Below are 22,962 nucleotides of genomic sequence, written 5' to 3'. Positions count from 1 at the left end.
ATCTACTCTTGTTCGGATAAGAAGATCTGTCGCTGTTCCTTCTCTGTATTTTTCTACAGAGCGGCAACAAGTGTGCGTCGGGTTAAGAAAAATAAACGCTAATTATAACATGAATTTCATACGCGTCATAAATTCAGACGGGAAACGCATTTAAATTAATTCTGTCTGCATCTAATTTATGTACAAATATTTCCTTTCTCTCCCGACGTTCTGTTATCCGTCGCGAGTAAATCCTCGCGGCGCGATGCTATCATAATTAATCTCGCGGCCGAGGCGGGACGTGCACGAAGCTGTGACAAATTCCCGACGGTATCGGGCGCAAGTAGCTCATTATTATCGCTACTTCTGCGCCCGGTGTTGTCTCTACCGATCCTAATCGACGTCGATCTCCAACGTGGCGGTTCCGTCGGCGTTTTGTTTTGCTGCATCACCACCGGGCCGCGGCCGCATCTCTGCAGTTTCATCGCGGACAAAGCCCTCGTGTATGCACACACACTCGCGCCCGAGAACGATCGCCCGAAGAGATCTTCGATCCGCGAGCGCAGATACCGACGCCGGTGTGTGCATATTATCGTCGCATATAGTCGGCGCGGGTCGCATTAAAACGTACCGATACAATGTTTAATTCATACTCTCTTCCCCCTGTGGTGTAACAGGTAACCACACAAACGAAAGCAACCTCCGGTTGCTCGTTAAAAAGAATCCCGCGAGAGCCGTTGGAAATTTGTTGCGATCTAATAATTCCCGTGCGAACGTTTAATCGCCGCGGAGGGAGACTAATTAAAGCCGGCGTGGTATTCGACCGCCGGAAGCGCCGAACAATGAGGCAGTTCTCAGGAAGCTAGGCGACCGCTACGCGGATCTCACGCGGAAGGAAGGGCGCGCCGACCTTCAAATCCGGTTGGTTTTTATACCTGTGATTTTTTCTCTTCTAATTTCGTTCGAGCAAAATGGGACGAAAAACGAGAGAAAAATGTTTTTTTCCTTCTTTCGCGCGGTCACTCGTGAATTATGCGCGGATACGGAGTCGGGCGAAATCCTTTCCGCGCCATAGCCGGTGGTCATACTTATTCGAGGTCCCATTCGCCAGACGAAGATCCTTATTACAGGAAATAGCTTTACGAGACCTGGTCGCGTCATTAAGTATGCATGGCCCGACCGCAGTCCCAACTCCGAGAGACAAGTTCCGAGTCCGCGAGAGAGAGAATGGGACCTTCTAATCTCTCACCGATCTACCACAGACTCTGTCCTTTTGCGTGGCTTCGCGATAGTCCGGGAATCGTTTTCGTTGTACGTTTTTACACGTGAGTTCGAACGTCGAATCTCTACTCCTGTTTTCGTTCGCGTAATCGAGAAAACATGTATCGTCGAATTTTAGTGTTTCTTGTGAAACAAAAAATTATTGTTGTTCTGTAACAAGTTTTTACAATAATTATTGCTATAACTGTTCTCACACTAACAAAGATGAATTACCAGTGATATGACAGTTGCGGCTTTTAATTTTATATTTTTGTAGATAAGAGAAAAATCATTCCAAACTATTTGGTTTTTAAATTAAATATTGCAAAACTGTCAATTTTAAAATTGACAGATGCAACAATACTATTTATTTTGCACGAATTTTGTGTCTCGTAAATCCACTTATATTGTTGATTACATAAACATATAATTGCCAGAAGAAATTGCGCTTAAGAAAAAAATATCACTCGGTCGCTTAAAGCAAGTGCGGAATTTCACACTGCTGTAACCGCGCAACAGAGATCGACATTCCGCGTCGTTTCGTTCTCGTTTTATGCAGCTCTGAAAATCGAAGGTGTAGCACAAGAGGACGACGTGTCGGGAGTCTCGTGAGTCGCGGTAAGGTGGGGCGTGTGGTTCCCGGTGTAGCGTAGGTAGGTAGGTATGTCTTAACCTGAGATCAGTCCGGGCATCCAGTGACTCCTTCTCAGCCGCAGCATCCGAGCGCGGTGGCGAATGTTGCGCGCGCGCGCGCGTCGAGCCAGAAAACCGGTGTTTTCAGCTCAAGCTCCAGATTGTCGCAAAGGCGAACGTCGCTCGTTATCGGCGTGTCGTTTGGAATATCGCGCGGGTGAACGTACCACACGTGCATTCCTGCGCTCGATCGCGCGCTCACTCGAACACGCCTTTCTCGAACGAAGTCTGCAACATATATCGACGCGGTGTTACAAAACTCGTCGAGTTTTTCGGAGCCAGAGATGATACTGTAAAGACGCGAGAAACGAATGACAAATCGTTGATACGCGGGAAGGCGAACGGGATTGAAAAATGTACGAGATCGGATCGCGCAACAGCTTGTGGACATTCCCCGCTGACACGTATAGATAAGAGTGAATCGAAGTGAGTCCCAGCTGGTTAGTTTGCTTATCATGATTCACACGAACACGTGTGTGTTGTAGCTCATAAGAATTTTCATGCGACATGTATGCGCCCCGGGCGCATTACACACTCGTTTGTTTTTTTTTCTCCATTCGTCGTTTTCCACCGATTGTGCGAGAGAGTTGACAGTGATTAATCTTTCATTCCTAGATATTGATAATGCATTCTCTATCCGTCGATCGGTCGGACAATGTTGCTCTGTGCGCTCACGTTCCTTCAATTACAAGCCCGTTGTATACGCGGTTTAATTGGCAGAGAAAAAAAAGACCGCGCCGTTGTACACACACGTCGATATCCGATAACGCGGGCTCCGTTTCGTCGCGTAGTCCTCCTCCGGTCTCCCCGTGTTCCATTCATGAATTGGTCATGGGGAAAGTATGTATCGCGCGCGCGACGCTGGTTTTCTGGGGCGTTTCACGTTCGATGACCCACAATTTACAACATACGCTCGCTCGTTACTTATCACGTCCCCTTGCGTATCGCTTATCCGCGGATACATCCAGGTATCCATTAAACGAAGATATCTCTTTTCTCGACTTACGGGCTCCGATCTCTTATCAGAGCGCGCGGTGCCCTCCTCGCTTCTCTACCTCCGCTTCCTCCCGGAAAAAAAAGTGTTACGAGACCCGCTACGAGGATCCTTCACGGATAGCCGACGAGATACCGATCGCGCTACTCTCGGAGAGCAGCGCGACAGGTACTCCGACTTCGGTTTTCGACGTCGGACCGGTCCCCCGTTGGAGAAACGCTTTTCGTCCTCCGGCGGCGGAACGTGATGACTTTCCGAAGGGTTCTTCTCCGTTTGGCTCGCCGTCCGACCGCCGTGGGCCGTGGTGTGTGGTCTCTCTTTAAAACCTCTTCGTTGGAGCCACTGAACCAAACAGGGCGGGGAAAGACAGAACACATTGAGTGCAATAAAGTCGGGCGAGTAAGAGCGAGAGAGGGAATGAGAAGGATCGAAAGAAAATAAAGGAGAGAGAAAGAGAAAGAGGAGGGAAATAACCTTTTCGTCCCGAGGAGAACCGGGACTTCTGAGGTGATTTACGCCTCGTCAATGGCGTCTTTTGTCTAGTAAACTTGCCTGTCAGCCGTGTTTGATTTTCGCAATATATTATAGGTATGCGTCCAGCGAATTACATACATCGCGACGATAATTCACAACGCGCCGTAGTTGACCCGCGCGTCTCTCTCTCTTTCTCTTTTCTGTTCCCCGGTGTGTAATGTCACCGGCGCGAATAGAGGTCGTATCTATTCTTCTATATACCGGAAATCGCCGGCTGTTGCGCGAGAACCTTCCGCCGCGTGTATACCCTGCTTCCCACGAATAATATCGCGCGATCGGATAGCGAAAGTGGCTCGATCGTTTATTCTGGAGTGAGCGAGTCTGACGTAGATCATTCCTTGGAGAAACTCCGTGATTTGTAACGTCCCAAAGGTAGCGACAAGAAAGAAAAAAAATAATTTTGCTTATTATACAATGCCTCGTAAAACCTGAATATATTTTTTTGTGTACCACTAGCACAACACAGGCGCGCGCTAATATTGTTTTTATTTTAACGTGTAGTGTCAGTGAACACAACCTGTCACCGCGATGACAGTGTATACGTCTTACAAACCATATAATACACATTAGAGAGATGTCAGAAATAACGCATGAAAATCAAAATCAAAAAATAGTGAGAGGGAGGAGTAGAAAAACAACACGTGACTGTACTTCCTGTCACGTGATTTTAGTTTAGTTACGTTTTTAAAGAAACGAAGTCGCGCTTGAATGGCGCGAGGCAGTACTGTGTCTCTTGAATCGTACGACATTAATCGAGAAATATCCAATCAGCATCGAGATAAAAGCGCCAACTATCAAGATCGATAGAATTGATTGTGATTATTTACACACGCTTTTTCTGGTAGGATCAAAAAGGCAATTTGAGATGATAAGTTGACTCGCGGCTGTATACAATGTCCTTGAAAAGAGTATAAAAAATTGTTAAAACACATTGGGCGACACAAGGAGGTCTCTTACGATCAAGGGATAGAAACGGGACGACAGCGTCCGCTCCCAACACAATGGTCCCCGTTCTTTGCGCTGTTTTGTAAACAGAAAAACCGTAAAACACCGTCGCCGTCGCGCGTGTAAACGCCACGTACACGTGTAATTAGTTTTCACGCTCGCGTACCGGGTATACATACTGAATAGCTTAAAGAGCCGTCACATAAGTGATCCTGTTACAGACCTTATCTTATCGGGAGAACTGCGCGCCGCGCGCGTGATAGCGTCCTCCTGCTTTGCTTCGTGTTCCTTGAAATTACTTCTTTAACCCGCCCCAGTCGTAAATAATCAACCGGACGAAGAAAGAGAGAGAGAGAAAGAGATAGATAGAGAGATGCTTGATGGCATGCATTAAGGTGGAGCCGAGCTTTAATATCACCTAGATTATATAGAATGTCCTCAGAACTCTCCGGAGACAATTTATGCCAGTTGTTTATTCGCTAATTGTCGGTTAAGACATACTTGCGGTCGTACAATTAATCATCTTTATCGACGGAGAAAATAAGAGACGAGAAATCACTACGTCTTTTAGATTGGGTCTAAAATAAGCGCATTCGGTGTTTCGCTCTCTCGGCGCCGGGCGAAGTGACGGCGGTGGGTACGTACCAAACAAACGATCGAGGATTTCGTTCCCACGGGAAGAGGTCGGCGAGACCGGGCGCTCGTAACGCCGATAAGCAGATCGAATGCGATCGATTAACCGGCGCGGTGGTCGCCAGATAAGACAGACTCGGTTCCTATCGACGTCGGTGGATGGCACTCCGGCGCTGTTTTTTATCGCGCCGCAAATTAGAACCCGCGAACAACCAGCAAGACCGTTCGTAACGAGCATCCGTAACCTGTAATCTGTAATCCATAACCTGTAATCTGCGCGATCGCAATCTCTGCTTGTAAATTAGATTTTCAACAAAACTCCTCGCTCCCGTGTAACGACGTGCGAGCCGCGGTACGAGCGCCTCTCGAGCGTATCGCGAATGCAATTCTCCCTTAAGAGCTTAATTCCCCGATAAAACGCCTTTCGGCGAGCCTATTCGCGATTGGAACGCGATAACGCTTTCATATCTAACTCAATTGACTTCTCATTTGCGTATATCCGCGCGCAATTGCATTATTCGGACTCGGCGAAAGAAGCCGCACGAACGGAGAAGATAAACACGCCCTTGCTTATCTAAGAGAGTCTTCTACTGTGTTCGACGGCGGTGATATTTTGCCAGTTGCGACGGAAGAATGTGTGCGCGAAACCTACTCCCGACGAAAAGACTCCGAGAGTATTGATGATGAGATCTTGGCATCGCCATCGCTCGACGGCGCACATTTCCTCCAACTCCCGGGGCAAATAAATCGTAACGAACTTCATCTCTCTATGAGAGAAAGAGAGAGAGTCTTTTTCTCTCTTCGGATCGGAATACAAACAAACCATGTATCTTTATTACGGTAATAACTATAATCTCGGTTTTCTCGGATAGAAAGAGAGATCTCCTTTTCTACCGCGCGCCCAGTCCCTTTCCTCGTAGCTGCGTAATCAGTTGGCGTCTACTTACGAGGGAACCGCGTTCCCTCGTTTGAATCGCCTCCACCGATAGACTCCGCGAACTCGGTAGTAGAACCTAGCCTAGCTGGAGTCGGGATGCCATTAGAGAGGCCCGGGAGGTTCTCCGATGGACTCGCTGATACCGGAAGTTTAATAGCGCGATTAATGGAAGGCCGTTTTATCTTTACGGCCCCGGAGTTCGATGAGTCCTCGCTTTTTCGCCCGTCGTTTTTCCATTTCTCTATTTCTTTCTGGAATTGGTCTCTCGGTCGGGAAGCTTTCGCCTGAGTAATTGTCTTATCTGTATCCGCGCGCGAGTAAAACGCCACCTATTTCAGTTCATCAAATTTTCTAATACGATTTTGCGGAAAACGCATTGGGAAGGTAAGGCGAATGTGTGATGATGCGAGATAATTTCAAGTGCGATCTCTCTTTACGCGTATTGTATTTATTGCCATGCAAAATTGTGTTTTGCAATCACGGGGATTCGTGTTTGCTTAGAGATTGAAATTCTCTTCGATTACTTTGAGCGGAGAAAGGCGGCAAAACGCGCTTTTGAAAGCGGCGCGGTGGAAAAGCGTCTGCTGTAACGGAAACGTTGTCGCCTTGTCGCGAAGAGCGAGTCGTGTATGCAAAAACTACGAGACTTCATTATACGATCGCGAAGGAAGAACCCTAAGGACGACACGTTCTTATGGGGCTCACTCGTTAAGACATTCGCGCCTTTTAATGGGCAGGACGATGCGCGCAAAGGTTTTATGGGGGAAAGGGCCGCCGTACATGGCGCGGAAGCGAGAAGCTCGCTCGTAAAATATGATGCGTATCTTCTTATTAGGAGTAAATTGTATCCTCATTATCTCGCGCGCGTTTCTTCGTAAGCCAGAGCGCGCTTCTTCTCTCCGAGCGCGCTCCTTCTTGTTTTGCTGTTTAGTCGCACGATTGGGTGGCACGACCAATCAGCGACGCACCTGCAACGAGATCCGTGACGATACCGATAACCGTCGGTTATGCGTCGTCGCGATCCTCGCATTCGCCATGCGCGAGTCCGCATCGGAATGGCATTTGTCGTGCGCGTCTCATACCCGACCTGTTTACGATGCACGTCCCGCAATGAATTCGCCCCGTCGCGTCGCGTTATTCATGTTATTACCGTTGCGTCGGCCGACCCGCACCGCGGATCGATTAATTAGCGACTATTTTAAGACGATTCGTTCGAGAGCCAGAGCAAATCGTTATACGGTATAATAATCGCGAAATGGCCGTTCCTCATCGCGTGCAAGGAATATCGATTAAATGCAGAGATCTATTAAAGGGAACGACCCAACGGGTTTTTTTTTTACGCGCGAACGCGTATTCCCCCTCGCTCTTTCGCAATAAAGTTGTAAAAATAATTACGTCCCTGAAGAAAACATATCGTTACGTAAAACTGTCCAACGCCAGGTTGGGCGTAAATTTTACCGGCTTTCACGCGGCGGAATATTTTCGGGCGATACTTTTTTTTCGAGGACAAGTTTGCAACGGTAATTTTTGGTTGTAATCAAACTTATTACGCTTCTTATGTTTCGCATTCCGGAATTCGGCGAATTACGTCGCGCGCGTGTTCGAATAATTGATTTCGAGATACGAAAAGTTTATAAAGCGACCTGAAAAAAACACACACACTTACAATGAACTTTGAAGAAGCGATCGTTCGTTTGTTCCCGATTGTCATTCTCGGTTAAGCAGTTTCTTTTCCATTATCCGCTACGCAATGAAAGATCGCGTCGAGTCTCGTTTACAATCTCATCTTTCTCGCGACGAGAAGGAGGCTGCGAGAGCCGTGGTAAAGAGCAGCCTTTGGCAATGCGATTATTCATTGAGACGTTGATTGCGCGCATGACACACATACATACCGATCCTGCCATCGAAATACTTCCCGTCGCCGAGGTGTCCGTTCGAATTTTGGTTCCCCCCTGCTCTTTTTTTTTTTTTGTTTTTAAGCCGACGAAACCCCCTTTAAATCGCGACCGCGCGCGCACACTGCACTTAAATGATCTCCGTGAGTCTTACACAGTTCCCGTCGTGAAAAATGTCAAATCGACTCATGAATATAAAGTATTCCAATTTGTCTCCGATGACCAATGGCCACGACGCGATCTGTCGTGGTGCACGCTCTATCAATCATCGGCTCCGCGCGATTTATGCGCGCGGCGGTATTACGCCCGCGACGTTTAGAATTAAGTCCCGCGCGAATCAATCTTCTCTCACAACGGAACGATAGTATATATACGGTCCGTTGGCGCGCTGATCCGCCGTCAGATTTTATTTCACGATCGGCATTTCGTCGATAAATCTCATCTCGCGAGATGATGTTCCCCCGCGTCATGTCCGCCTGTGTCTTTTGCGTTGACTGATAGCGCGCTGTCAACTTCGGCAACTTGACGCAGCCGCGCCAGGAGAATTCGATTTCGACATGCGATTCGATCCATCCCCGAGAAAAGTTTCTTCTCGGAGAGAGATTGACAATAAGTCGGAGCGCGCGCGATGCGGGTCGCGAAACGGAATAAATACGCAGGATTGTCGCGCGCGTTCATTGATATACGCGACGAGAAATTGTTGTTTTGCTTTAAGACACACGGTTTGACATAGTATGTCTCAAGCGGAGCAACGTTTTACAAATGTAACAGAGCGGCAAAGGTTAACAGTACCTCGCAGAGTGTATAAGTGCAAACACCGGGAACGGATTTCTACGACCGGGTTTCTGTTGACTGTTTATTAACGGGCGGGAGAAAAGTCCCTTTATATTCGCAAACGCGCGTTGCATATTGACTTGATATCTAAATTACCACGTCAATCAGAATCGATCGTATCGACAAACGTCGGCACGGATTTTACGTCACGGTTCGCTTGACTGGGAAATATACGTCGCGCGCAAAACGGAAATCAAACTAACGTTTGAACGATAGCGAATCGCGGATTCTCGCGTGGGCGGCTCGACACCGGCGATCGACCGCGTCGAGCCATTAATCCTGCAGGGTTTCGTGGCGTACGGGAATAGGAGAAACAAACCCCCTTGTCCCATGGCGAGATGGTATCGACGTCAAAGCGCGAAAAATGGCCGAACGAATAAATCGCGCGTCGAAACTCGCAGTGCCTCTTTCTCTCTCTCTTTCTCTCTTTCTGCGCGCGTCGAATCGCGGCGTCTCCGTTCCTCTCGACTATTCCCTTCTCGGATTGACAATCAATCCTTTCCAGGCTCCACGGGACGCCACGGCGTCACGAAGTTCCTTTCTCGTGAATTTCAAGGAATTTTACCTACATCGGCGGCACACTGCGGTGTTTTATTACTGGCGGCGGTGGAAAATTATGATTCCCCGCTTGATTAACAAAATTATGAATCGTTAAAGATTCATAATTTCGTTTTTTGAAATTATGAATCTATAATGATTCAAAATTATGAATCCTTAACGATTCATAATTTCGTTAATCAGGCGGGAAATCATATATTTCCATGCTTTATTGTGTGTAATTACGCTTTTTTCCACACAAATATGTGATTATGAAAATACAACTATATACTTAATCTTTGTATACATAAATAGACAAGACAATGATATATACTTATGATGTATACTTATTTGCTGGACGGTAGTACAGCTCAGATATTAATTAACCTTGCTAGTTTTTGTATTTTATTGTTTGCTCATTTTTGAAATTTTATTATTACTTTGTTTTTCTTTGCAATTTCATTTTTATATCAATAATTATTAATTGTTTACTTGTATCTTTTGCTATACATACTTTTGCGTTTAAGAGGATTCTATTCCGGAGTGCATAATAAATGGCGCTTTCTCTCTCTCTTTCTAAACATGTTAATTGTACGATATTGTTCAACACTTTCTATTTCATCAGTTGCATTCGTTTTCAATCAACTGCTTTGTTTCGATGCACACTATCGTCGTTTATCCTTCATGCAATTAGTGAATAATTTGCATCGCTGATTTCAGTTATTGTTGATTCCAGTTAACTCAAAAAAATATAGACTCAAATTGTCTATCGCTGCTCGAACAAAGTGCTTGAGCGTGCGTGTGCCTTACGTTCGCGGGTTAATTGATTATGTATATATCTAACGCTCCCAGATGCGCGGCTAGAAATTAGGTGTTAATTTTGCTCGTTAGATCGCGGTCGAGAGGCATCGCTCGTCGAGCGTTCCCGCCGCATTCAGCGCGAATATGTGCGCGCGTCACGCGCGGACGAAGATAAATTGCGATGCTACTCGTCGAGGGTGAAACTTTCAATTAATCGCGCTTTGAATACCGGCGGCAGCGCGCGGGTTCTCTTTCTCTTTCCCGTGTCGACAAATCGGCGATCGCGGCGATTCGCTTTTTAATCAGTCCCGGGTATCTTGAAAATTTAAATTAACCCGCACGTCGAAGAAGTACCCGAAGACTCGACGGACCGTCCTCCCCCGGATCATTAAACTGTCCGATTCACGCGCATGTTACGCGTTCATTCCGCGTGTTAGCCGCCTGTGTGCATGTCTTCCGCGAAGAAGACGATGCACCTGCGCGCGTATCCGTCACTTTGCGCCGTCACGCGAGGGGATCGCCGTTTAACAGCTAACTCAATTTTGCAAATTCATTAAAAATCGACGGCGCGCGCTAGCCGTTGACGCGTCAAGCGCGCCGACGTGTTAATTCGTCGAGTGCGCGACCGGGCACGAAAGTAGCGTGTACCGGCGCGGATAGTGCTGTCATCGCGGCTAAAAATTCGGGTCTCGACAGCCCTCGGAGCTAAGCGATCGTGTTCCTGGTTCGACGTCCTCTTTCCTTTCGTTCGCCGACAAGTGTTGCGCGTCAGCCAGCCACGAAATCTGGGACAATAAAACGAGGCTCGCGCGCGTCCCGAAACGAGGCGGCGGCGGTGGCGACGGCGGTGGCACCGTCGTAAAACGCAGGTTTCGGGAAGGTGCGCGTCGTTACCGCGACGAAGATCTTCATCGCAAGAGAGAGGAAGCAGCGTGATGAGAGAATCATGCGCCGTTCGGATAAAAGCGGGGCTCGGGCAAAAACGCGGGATACTTTCGATCGAATTAGCTCTCGCGCGAGCTCGGTTTACTTTCGCGTGTATATACGTCTGGGTAATTAAGCGAGCGCTACTTACTATCCGACGGTAAACAAAAACTGTTATTTAAAAAATTTTTTTTTTTAATTGACGCGCGAGGAACGTTATGAGCCGTTTACGGGCATTTAATGCAGTCATGATATTTTAGTTTCGTACTTTATGATCTTGCGCGCACAGATGCTGTCGTAATAGAATTTTTAAACGCAAGAGGAGAGAAAACTAATATTGCGTCTCTGCATTTGAACGTTTTCACAGTCAGATGTGTCAATTCGGCCGGGGGGATTGAGTTACTTTCCTCAACGAGCGAGGTTTTCAATGCGCGCGTATCATCGAGCGTATTTTAAGAGATAAAATGTGTTTGGACTTATATTCGACTATCGACAATGGAGTATCTTTTTCACTCCGGGATAGTGTGTTACGTACAATAACTTAGCCGCGCGTATCTTTTACACTTCGTACATAAAGTCCCTCAAACGGTTTTCTTATCAAACAATCAACATACGGAGATACGCTTTTTTTTGTACGCGACACACCAGGCGACGCGTTTATCCGAAAGGCATCGCACACAACCTATTCAACCTTCTCGCGCATATATCGTGAGCCACGAGTGTGGTCGGACGCGTCAACACACTCCCACATACATACCTGCGTCATTCTCTCGAACGCGCGCGTGTATACGGTAATTGGCCGACGTTGCGCGCGGAGTCATAACGACACACACCGGCGTGATTTCCGAAGGTGTCGAATCGAACACGTCGCATTTTCCATAAGCGATAAGCGATCGCGCGTGAGAAGATGCACCACGCGGAAGCGGCCTTAGAGTCTCCACACGGCGAGACGGAACCTAAATACCTAGCGCCCGTTAGGCGTTGCACACGCTCGCGCGCGTGTTTGCCTCGGCGGCGTGTGTACACGCGCGTGTGGAGGTGAGATAAAACGCACGCGGTCCAACGTGAGGTCGCTGCGCGTGAGATCGCTGCATGTGCGCTGCACAACGAAGATGAGGTGGTGGTGGTGATGTTGGAGGAGGATGAGGAGACTCGGTGCAACGTTCGTTTGCACGCTCGCACCTGACGCACACGCACATGCACGTGCACACGTATGCGCGCACACGTGTTTACGGTATTTGATCGTCGTTCACTTAGCACGGCCCAGTGACCCGTATAACCTAAGGTCTGCTTATGATCGAAGAGGTTTCCGTGTATCTTTTCCTTAACGGATAACGCTACGGGATAGCCGCGCCGCGTCTCACGGGGATCTTTTCGATAGTAAATAGCGCGAGTGTAATGATATTCAAATCAATGCGAGTGAGTTTTTATTTCGAACACGCGAATTATCTTTCAAAAAGGATCAACACGACGAGCCAGCGAATGCAAGATCTCAGTGTGCAAATTATTATTGAATATTTCTTAATATAGTGAACGTTTTGGTCCTTAATTTAAGAATCTTCATCAGCACGAGACTAAAAAAAAAGTAATCGAATTACAGTTCGCTGTTATTCTAATTAATGTGGTAAAATGTTGAACTGGAACTAGTGTTGTGTTAAGCCACTTGCCAATGATATAAACAACAATAAATAATATCATAATAATTAGAATGACAGCGAACTGAATTTAGAAGAGACTTCATCTCTCTTTTGAAACTGTGCGCTGCTTTGTGAAGACGCAATTTTTCTGATAAAAAAAATGTTAAAACATTTTGTCCAGTTTAAGAGTTAAAAAGTTCATCGAATGTTGTGCCATAAAGGATCGAGAAAGGAGAAAAGCTGGAAGAGAAAAGAAGGAAGAAACGAAAGGAGAGAAGGAAGATACTGCGATAATAATGAGGAGAAGATCGCGTGCTGGTTCGGTTTTCTTCCGGAATGTCGGGAGTGATTTCCTCCGCTAATTTCCATGTGTACAACTCTGGCGTGATGATTTACAGCAATAATTTCGCGAGAGGCGCGAAATGCACGCTGCGCGCGCGGTTTAGTTTTTACTTCCCACGTCCGCCTCACGTGCTGTTCGATAACCAATACTTTGGATCGATATAGAATGATGTGTCGGTGGCTTCTCTCTCTCTCTCTCTCTTTTTCTCTCTTTCTCGACAGGGTCTGTGTGCCGAAAAATTCAAAATTGGGTTAACCGTCACGCTTTGGTTGCACCGAGCATGAAATATTCGTATATGCCCGTTTTAAATACCGGCAATTTTAATGCATATAATTCTACGGGTGATGATATATTATAATCTTATTACGGCCGACGCGCGAATGTGTACATTAGTTAGCGCGTGATTTAACTTTCGTTTCCCACGTTTGCCTCTCCGATCGATGATAAACTCAACGCGTTTTGCAGTCGCGAAAAAAAATGTCGATACTCGTCTGCCACGTGTGCGTTTGCATAAAAACTAACAATTCTCTCTAGCATAATTAATACATTCTATGTTTTTACTACAGGGAGAAAGAAGATTATTAATTATTTTGTGATATTGATTTTAGATTTAGATTTTGAATCAGAGGTTTTTTTTAAATATTTGGCTCACATCCTCCGTGAAAACTGCACGATTTTTTAATCTTATATTTTGTTCCTCTTTGTTCTTCTCTCTTTCTCTTTGGTGTACAATAAATCTTGAAGTAAGCCGCGTATCTTCTTTGGCTAAATTAAACACTCGAGTGTTAAAGTGGACGCCACGCGAGGCATAAATTGCATTCTGATCCTGTACAATGCGTCCGCGTGTCCGTTCCTCGCGTGTTTACTTAGAAATCGGCGGCGGCGTGCGTGCCTCTCGCGGGCACGATCTATGCGTGAGATAAATCCTACCGTGCTGAGATCAAAGTCGAGACGCGAAATTCGCCGCTCGCTCCCACGTCACATCTCTCGCCAAGTAATTTACACACTCGGAGGATCTCCCCCTCCGCGCATGTGTTGCTGCATGCGGAGAGCCGCACGATATTCGATCGACTCACCTAACGCGGCCCAGTGACCCAAATAAGCCTACGGTTTGCTTATGATCGAAGCGGTTTCCGTTTCTCCTCGGGTCCAGTCATGCTCCTTGAAGAAGTGACCAACGGCAAAGAGGCGGAGTCGCTCTGTTCTTTTCCTCGCTTTTGACGATCCGTACACGAATCATATATGTACACGAAGACGTCTCATCTGCAAACACCGCGTCGGTGACCATCAACGGCGAGGTTCGATATTTGTCCGTTTTTTTTTTTTTTTTGTTTTTTTTTACGATGTAACCCCGATAACACGTTTAGATAACATATTCGGATGATCGCTAGTTTTAGTTTCTCGCGAGAAAGGTTTCCTTTCCGCGTGTAGACCGCGTGCGTACTTGCGGGACTACTTTCTTATCATGGAAACTCTAAAGTGTAGCGCAGAATGAGATTGATAACGGCGCTCTCGTGTCGAGAAAGATTCAACTCTAAATACGACGTATCATGATAAAGTTCCTTTTGTTTTGTTCTTCTCTGCTCGACGGTTTCCTCGGCCTCGTCTCGTGCGTATCTCCCCTTTTCTTCTTCGTGGCGCATTCTTCTCCGTGGTTGCTGCTGTTAATTATCTCTCGACATATTTTTTGCTCGCCGTTGCCGCGTCGTCATTTATCATGCACGACGCGCACGTAGAAGCGGTCTAATTATCAGCAGGATCAGCGAAACGCATGTCGCAGATTTCCTCGAAAAGCCTTTGCCCTCAATGCCACGTTTAAAAATGATCATTACGGGCGTAGGGATGCAATTGTGAACGCAAACAAGATCTGTCAGAAAAGAGGATACAAACAATTTGTATATAAATAGAAGAATTTGTTTTATTATCAATTTCGACGTTTTATTCTGCAATCGGAAGAAATGAAAACACTTGCATGATTGATTATTGTTATTTACACTATCCCTTATTTGGGTTCAATTTCAAGATTTATGTGATTGTAAATTATACTTGTCGCTTGACAACTTGCTTTTGTACGAGTTTCTCGCTCTTCGCTTTCTTTCTCCTTTTTTTACGAATTGTCGTAACACTTCGAAGATATTACGTTTTGTTTTATTTTCCGAAATCTGTTTTTTTTTTTTTTTTATCGGAACCCTGTTCAGACAGCGGTTGTACATCGGTCGGATTACCTTTCGGACGATTAATACGCCGGCCGAGCGAGCATTGAGTCGTCATAAGTCACGAGCAATAATTCCCCGAGCGATACGTCTATCGTTTGTTTGAGAGTTCTGGAGCATGACGGGAAATGTGGCAATACCGAGCGAGAGCACGCGTCCGACGTGGCCCGATCGTTATCAGACAACCGTTTCTGTCGTACGGTCTCGATTATGTCATAATGAAGACCGTGCGATTGCATAACGAGGAACAGCAGCAATCGCGAGCACGGATCTTCCTGCAGAGCAATTGCGTAAAACGTGATTAATTGTAATGAGAGAGTCCGTCGATTCGCGCGCGATTGCAGTTACGCTGTATCCGCATATCCGTGCGGAATTACGCGAAACGGCGCGACGTATTTTCGTAGTTTGCGCGTGTAACTGTCACAAGTAATCGCCAGGGCGGCCACGGAGAAACAGAGCCTTAATTATCCGAGCGAATTTCGGATGCCCACCGATCACTCACTGTCCAACTGTGCTAAATACCGATTCTCATATTGTCGAGCGAAGCTGCGAGCGTCGTTTCTCGAGAACCGCGCGCGCGTTTTAACAGGTTGCGCTCGATGTAACGTAATAATAATGTCCGCCCATCGTTACCCGACAGCTCCATTTTTCTACCATGACGCTCAAAGATCGACGTGAACGGCGTTTCTTTCTTTCTCTCTGTCTTAGCTGTTTCCAGAGCGCAGAGTAAAAGTTTCCAAAAATATTTCTTTCAATTTTTTTTCTCGCGAATATCGGCGCGAACATTCGGGAAGAAAATACGGCGCGGATTCGAGAAAGCAATAAAGCAATAACTATTATGTCGAAAGTAACATTTCAATACTTTCAGGACCGGTTGCGCCTTAAAAACATCGTTTTACGTGCAATTCTCGGTCTCGTTTGTAGCAATTTACTCGACAGGTGATGCGAGATTGGGAGAATCAAAAGTAGTGTGTCGAAAGGCGGATCATTATTGACAACTGTATCTTGTCAGTCGCTCGTGAATCGAAAGAAAGTGTTGTAAAAGTCGCAAGAAAGCACCCACGCTTGAAGGACAACTTGTTTTTGTTTTAATTGCAGATATTATCGTGGCTCTGCAAGAAAGGCGAGGACATCCTGTCGAAACACGCACAGCACACCGCGACGAGCTTGGCATCGGCGCGACTTCACGAGCGTGAATTCGAGAAGTTTTATTTCACGTCGATGGTGAGTAATATGGCGCGTTGATTGTCCTATGGCGGTTTAATAAAATCGAAAAGAGAGAGAGAAAGAGAGAGAGAGAGAGAGAGAGAGAGAGAGAAAAAGAAAGAAAGAAAGAGACCCGGAACGGAATTGAGTCGCTCTCCTAAGAGAGAAGATTTCACTTTTTTCGCGACCCATTGAGCCGCCCGTCACGCTTCGATGCGAAAGAAATTTTGGAGGACTCGAAAGGTGGTTGTAATATAAGCGCGAGATAATAAAGAATTCTTTCGTGACGGGCGGACTGTGTCGCAAAGACTTCTGCCAAGTGTGCGTATTTCCTTCTTTTTTTTTACTTATCTGTCAACAAGATGAAGAGGTCGCGAAGAAGTCGTGATGGCGTCTGAAAAAGAGGGAGGCGAAAATGATTATTCTCTTCTCGCGTCCGTAGACTTAATATGGTCAGGCCGAAAGCGCGTTTTCAAAGCAGAAACGGCAAAATAAAGTTGGTAAAAGGTGCTACGAAGATGTCACCAAAACAATTTTCGTTACATTTTTATCATTCCAGCGGGATGTTCGTGCAAATTAAAAATAACTACAGAATCAAGAGAAGAATTTTAATTTGGTCCCTCTCTGACCTCTTTACGCGAACTTATTTCTAATCTTTTTTATTTAATTATTCGTGGAAGATTTGCATGGCCTCGTTGCATATTCAGTGTCCCTGAGGGGTTGCGCGGTTTTATGTCCTTGAGGCGGTTGTGCGATTTACGCAAATACTTACCTTATACCTCAGTATAAGATTGCAGTATAGTTTTTTTTATATTTTTCAGATTTTGAAAAAAAAACGTTTAGAATGTATTTAAAATTGATACATAGTTTTTGGGAGATAAATTTATTAAAGATTTTTTTAATCGATTTCAAATAGCCCGCATATATACTCATAAGTTCTAGTTAACTATGATACATGACAGATGTCACTATGTTCTTGCCTAACTAGCCTAATCTCTCTACTCAGTCGGTAACAGATTTCTTTCTTTACACAAAAATGTGTGTTGTTAAACGTATGTTTGATTATTTACACATGGATATTCACTGTATTTTAATATACGTATAATTTTAAATTTATAGATTTCTTTTTAACCACTGCGACAAAAATAAATCGACTTGTGAACAGCGATAGAATCGATATCGCTGCGAGTTTCTCTCTATGATCGGTAAGTCGATCGTCTAATCTCGTGGCGCCGCCTGCTGGGACTTTTCCTCGAGTGTTTTACGCACCGACACAAACCTTCGCGACCGACCGAGCGTGGCGCGTAAATTAAAATAGTTCCTGAAACTATAAGTGCACTTGTAAGAGCGGCAATTATTTTTCTCTTGACACCCGCCTAGTTAATCAGCAAGAATCTCGTCGGTGCGCTGCGTAATGGGCCGATCTGATCGCGGTCATTAATTTAAAGACACGGAGGCCGCCTCCCTGAATGATTTCCGCAATTAGAGTCACCTACCACCTGGTAGGATGCGGATGATGAAGAGCCGATTAACACTCTTACGGCGAGTGAAACTTGCGATCTCCGTTACTAAAGTGCATACCGATGTCTTTCTCTTATCAGTCGCAGCAACGTTGTACATGTGCGCGGGTGTTCGCTTCCTCTGATAACTTTACATGTACATTAGTGGGATTTTTTACTTTAATCTTGACCTACAAACTGACCTAAGGACTTTTCCGGTGATTTCTTGAAACTTTCCCAGAAGAATTATTTATGCGAAAGATTTATCGGACAGTTTTCTCAGAAATTTTACGTCCGTGCGATTACATTGTTTCAAAAAGTTGCGCACAAAGTAATTAACTTCGATATTTATATGCGCTTGTAATTTTATTTTTCATAGTTATAATATTATCGAAAACAATATTACGGTGAAAGCGCTCGTTGATATTACGAATTAATATCCGCGTGTATACCGCGATCAAATTGCAATAAATATGATAATATCTGGCAGGTTGTAATTTTAAAAACTTGCGACCGGGCGACGCGCGTTTTCATAGAGTTAATTAAGTGCGATTACGCGAAATTGAACGTGCGACAATTAAACGGGAACGGTCGTGAAATGTTACGCTATCGGTGTTACATGACAACTCACAATTTTAACGCGTTAATAACACATTGGCCCTCTCGGCTGGATTCGCACGTATCGTGAAAAATTTATTGCGAAAAAGATCGGCGTTCTGCAATCGATTTTCCCGTTTGCGTGAGACTAAACTTTCTCTCGGCGATACTGAAGTATTTTATACGCTTTGCGCGGACGATTTCAGGGCGCGACGACGATGTGGTTCCGTCGATGATGATTCGTTGGACAGTTGTTACTTAATTAATCAATCTCACGGCGATGCGAAACGGCCGATCGGAGAAGCGAGATACAAAAGCCCGATCGCGGCCGGTGCAACAACGATCAGTCGTTGCGCAGACGTTAATTAATCACGTCTCACTCGCTTCAATTATCCGTTTCATGCGCATGGGTCATTATCCAAAAACGTACTCATTGCGCGCTCCCGCTTCTCTTTTTTTCCTCTCTTTTCGCCTCTTCCGCGGCCCAATGACCCCCATTGCGCTACCCACACTCTGTCATAATTGTCACCGATTATTGCCACGATGGTCGAAAAGCGTATTATTTGGGTCATCTTGACGGAACTGGAACGGAGTTATTGGCGATTTATTATTGAACGATCCGCGCGCGTCTCGATCCTGCACGACAAGCGAGCAACATATATGGAGCATCGAGTAATTACATGATGTGTTGCTCGAACGGAGAAGAGCGTCATCAATTGAAGCCGCCGTAAATTTAATGGCGAAAAAAATCGCGCTCATCGAACTATTTTTTTCGCGACATCGCTGTATTGCCTCTTTGAATTAATCAGCGTCAGCTGATTTTAATCGAAGCCACAAAACGAGGAACATTGCGATTATTATGTTCGATTTGTGAAGTATATTCTCAGTCTCTCTTCGTCTTACGAATATTGCATGAATATTCGCAAAGTGCATTGTAAACAGGCGCTGATAACAACGTTATTCTTGTTTACTTAAACGAGGCAAGTGAAAACATACAATTCAAGTTTTATCAAAAATGCATGAAGTGCACAAAAGCAAATAAAAATCTTCTCAACGATATTCTACTTTTTAAAGTTGATTTTATCACGCGTGATAGGTTTTCATTTTTATTTTCCGCGATCACACAATGTTGTTAACTCAAATGCAAACGCAAGGAATTTCGAATGCAGAACACAACAGTCGAGACCTAAGCCTAAAATTTACTCGAAAACCGGAAATTTCGAACGCAACAATGTATGTAAGTTACGGTAGGACGGAATGATGTCGGGAAGCAACTGTCAAGGTAGATTCGAAGCGCACGAAACAACGCCCACGGTCGTTCTCGTAACCTAATTACATGGCGCACGGCGGAAAAGGCAAGGAAGTCACGCCAGGAATAAGAACGCGCGCATTATTGTCGGCACCTGTAGCGACGACGATCGTGAAATCGTGGCCGATTCTACGTGGAAAGAAATAAGTTCCGTCGGATTTAGAGAAACTACGCACTGTCTGTTACCTCGAGACACGATTGCGCGCGTTTATCGCGAGTGTATTTGTGAAGAACATTCGATACAATAAGTGTAACGTATTCCGAGGAATTCGGCAGAACGCGACCGATCGCGAAAGTTGTTGCGCGACCGGAATACGACAAAAGTTTTAGTGCAAACAAAAGTTGTGCCTTACTCGCAAACAATGCGCATTTTATTTACCGTCAAACGCTATCGCAATCGTAAAGTTTTGCAGTTTAGCGATTGTTTACGCAACCGATCAGCGACGACGCTATGATTTAGGTAACACAATGACGAATTACTTCCTTTCGCATCTTGGCATAATAATCGCGTTAATATGCGTGAGAAGTAACCTCGTCCAGCGGACAATGTTACATCCGGTCAATTTACTCTTTGATATCAACGTCGTGTGTGTATACGCGTGTCACGAATCGCGATCGGAAAACTATTTCAAAATCTAATTGCAAAAGCGCGAAAATCGGCACAAGGCGGTTATGCTTGTTGGCTCGCCGCACTCCTCACGACGGGACGTAACTTTCCATCATATAATCGATCATCGCGCGATAAATCATAGGCAACGATGTTCCTTATCTGATGTGCCGCGCATAGTCGGAACATCTTTTTCACAATGTTTCGAATACCTTCGAAAAAAAGATTCGAGTCTCAGCTTTTTCACGGTTGGCTCATTGGAGACTTCAACCGCGTACAAGGTTCAAATTGTTTTTCTTTACAAATTTGAAGCTACGTCTTTTTGAACTCAATTCAATCACTTATGCTCGTTCGGTATCAACTAACTCAATCGGGCGTGTTTATTAGGTTCTAGTATTTATGGGAACGCGCACGGGTGACTGTGTCGCATAGAGCCCAATTTCACCCTTTGTGATTTCGCCTATCGCGCACGGAACTTGCCCACCCGTCCGAGAGCGCGTAATCGCCTAATCGCGCTCGAACCCTACGCGTTACCACCCACTTAATGTACGATAGATTTATCGCGGGCAAAAGGAAGATGATTCTCCTCCTCCTCGTCTGAACGCAACATCTGTTGCGCGATTGTCCCCGCGGCTTAATCGATTTGCGATGCTGTTTGCCGCTCGCGAGAGATCGCAAACCGTATATTTTTTGCGACGAGTATACCATAACGTTTCAACGCGATAAGTACTGTATTTAACTTCGCATTGAAAATTTACCGCGTGACGTAAGTCCTTTCATAAAGGTTTATTGTAACGATTGTCAAATAAGATGATAAGCTATCGCTAGAAACGTTTCTTTATCGAGGCAAAAACGCAAAAACGGTAAAAACACTTAGCAATTTTCATTGCAAATTACAAACAAAATAAATGTATCGTCGACAATCGACGCATATCTCTTGCACAATTTTCATGAATAGCAAATGAGTGTCATGTGTACTTTTACGCATTATGGTATTTATTTTTGTATCGTGACGTTTGAAATTTTCGCCAACTATCGCGCACGCGCTGTAACAGCGAGTCTCAAAATTTTTCAATTGTATAAAATTGATTCGCACGACGGACCATTTCGACAATTTCACGTGACCTCGTGGCGTCTTAATGTCACACGTTGTCTCCTTCTCGCGTAACGCGCGCACGTTCGGCACAATGGCCGGCGTTATGCAATGCAACGCTCACGTTTCAAAGAAGAAACCGTAAAACGCCCCGCCTTTTCTTTTGTGCTAACGTACGGGTCACGACAAACTTAATAAATAAAGTCCGAGGAACCTTGGAAGACGTAAGGCGCGATTAGCGCGCGAAATTACACTTCGCGTTTTGCACTCACGTGTCAATTCACACTATCGCTTTCCCACCCTTCGATGTGATATTATTGCTTCTGAGAATCATTTGTTATTCTCCTGTTTGCCACAACACATGATTTTATCTCGATTCGTTGCATATTGTTGCCGGAGCATTTTTCTACCGCGGTATCGCAAAAATTCCATCGAACGCTAGCGTTTAGCGCATGGTCTTAGCATATGTACGCATGACTGTGCAAATAATGATAATGAATGTCAGCAATTATGGTCTTCGCTGAAGCTTAACGATATACGTTAACGAGTGCCGCGAAACAATGCCGAGTCGATCGATAATGTGTCAATAAAATTTTACGACCGCGATTAGCTCCTCGCTGTTGTCCAGAACGGACTCTTCCAGCGTCTTTTAGCTGAAAAACTTATCTTTCGCGATACATCATGGAAATAAGTAACAAAACAAAAGTGCAACTTTATCACAAACTTCAAAAACATCAAGCAAACTCCTATAATTTCTACAAAGCTTCCAAGCTCGAACGGTTCGATGCTGAATAGTAGAGAAAGGAAGGCGAAACAGGAGGTGACATCCGACAATGAAGGTCGCTGGACAGTCCGTAGCGCCTCACCTCTCGGCGCGAATTATCAGGCGGCGGAAGGTGGGTTTCGCTCCACTTGGAGCCATCGATTAACCCACATATCTCCCGAGGTGCACCGCCGTCTCATTATCCTTTTTTCTATCGCACCTCCGCGGCACGATCAGCTATGCGTAACGCGCTTTCTTCGTCTTCGTACGCCTCCTCGAGCAGCGGCAAATGTAATCCGCATGTTGCTCCCGCGAGGTGTGCAACTCATGTCGTTCATGCGCGCTACGCAATTAATCAAACGATACACAAACTATTATACAAAAAAGATTCCGTTTGCTTCTAACGAACCGCGATTCGCGTGAATCAGCAACTTACGTTTGATGCGTGCGCTAACCGCGATCGCTTTTGAACAGGTTTTAAATACGCGCGAGACGAACGAACCCGCGCCGGGGGAATTTCCTCATTCGTTGTTACGAAATAGTAAATTAAGAGAAACGTGTGTGTGTGTGTGTGTATGTTCACAGATTTAATGACATAACGTTACAAACATGTCATTAAGTAATTGGCACGGAATTGCTGGAGCGTATTTAACTCTGTTAAGTAACTGTAACAGAAATTATATGCGGAAACGCAATTTCAGAAAATTTAACATACATGTATTGTGAAGT

The 22,962-nt window shown here is 45.3% G+C and overlaps 1 protein-coding gene across 3 annotated transcripts in view; it reads left to right on the top strand.

Annotated features, from left to right (window-relative positions):
- The window catches only part of LOC109852293, a 201,522-nt gene that overhangs the window by 143,671 nt on the left and 34,889 nt on the right, over nt 1–22,962 (top strand). For 2 of the 3 annotated variants that reach the window (XM_020423331.1, XM_020423332.1), the window contains exon 13: nt 16,258–16,383. The exons of the other annotated variant lie outside the window; for it this stretch is intronic. In XM_020423331.1, the coding sequence (XP_020278920.1) occupies nt 16,258–16,383 (126 nt within the window). The remainder of the gene's footprint in view (nt 1–16,257; nt 16,384–22,962) is intronic. 3 annotated transcript variants of the gene reach the window in all.

The sequence above is a fragment of the Pseudomyrmex gracilis genome, unplaced genomic scaffold (genome assembly GCF_002006095.1).
Source record: "Pseudomyrmex gracilis isolate BER0280 unplaced genomic scaffold, ASM200609v1 scaffold_27, whole genome shotgun sequence".
NCBI classification, from domain to species: Eukaryota; Metazoa; Arthropoda; class Insecta; order Hymenoptera; family Formicidae; genus Pseudomyrmex; species Pseudomyrmex gracilis.
Note: the sequence above shows the minus strand (reverse complement) of the source record. Positions and strands in the feature narration are given on the sequence as shown.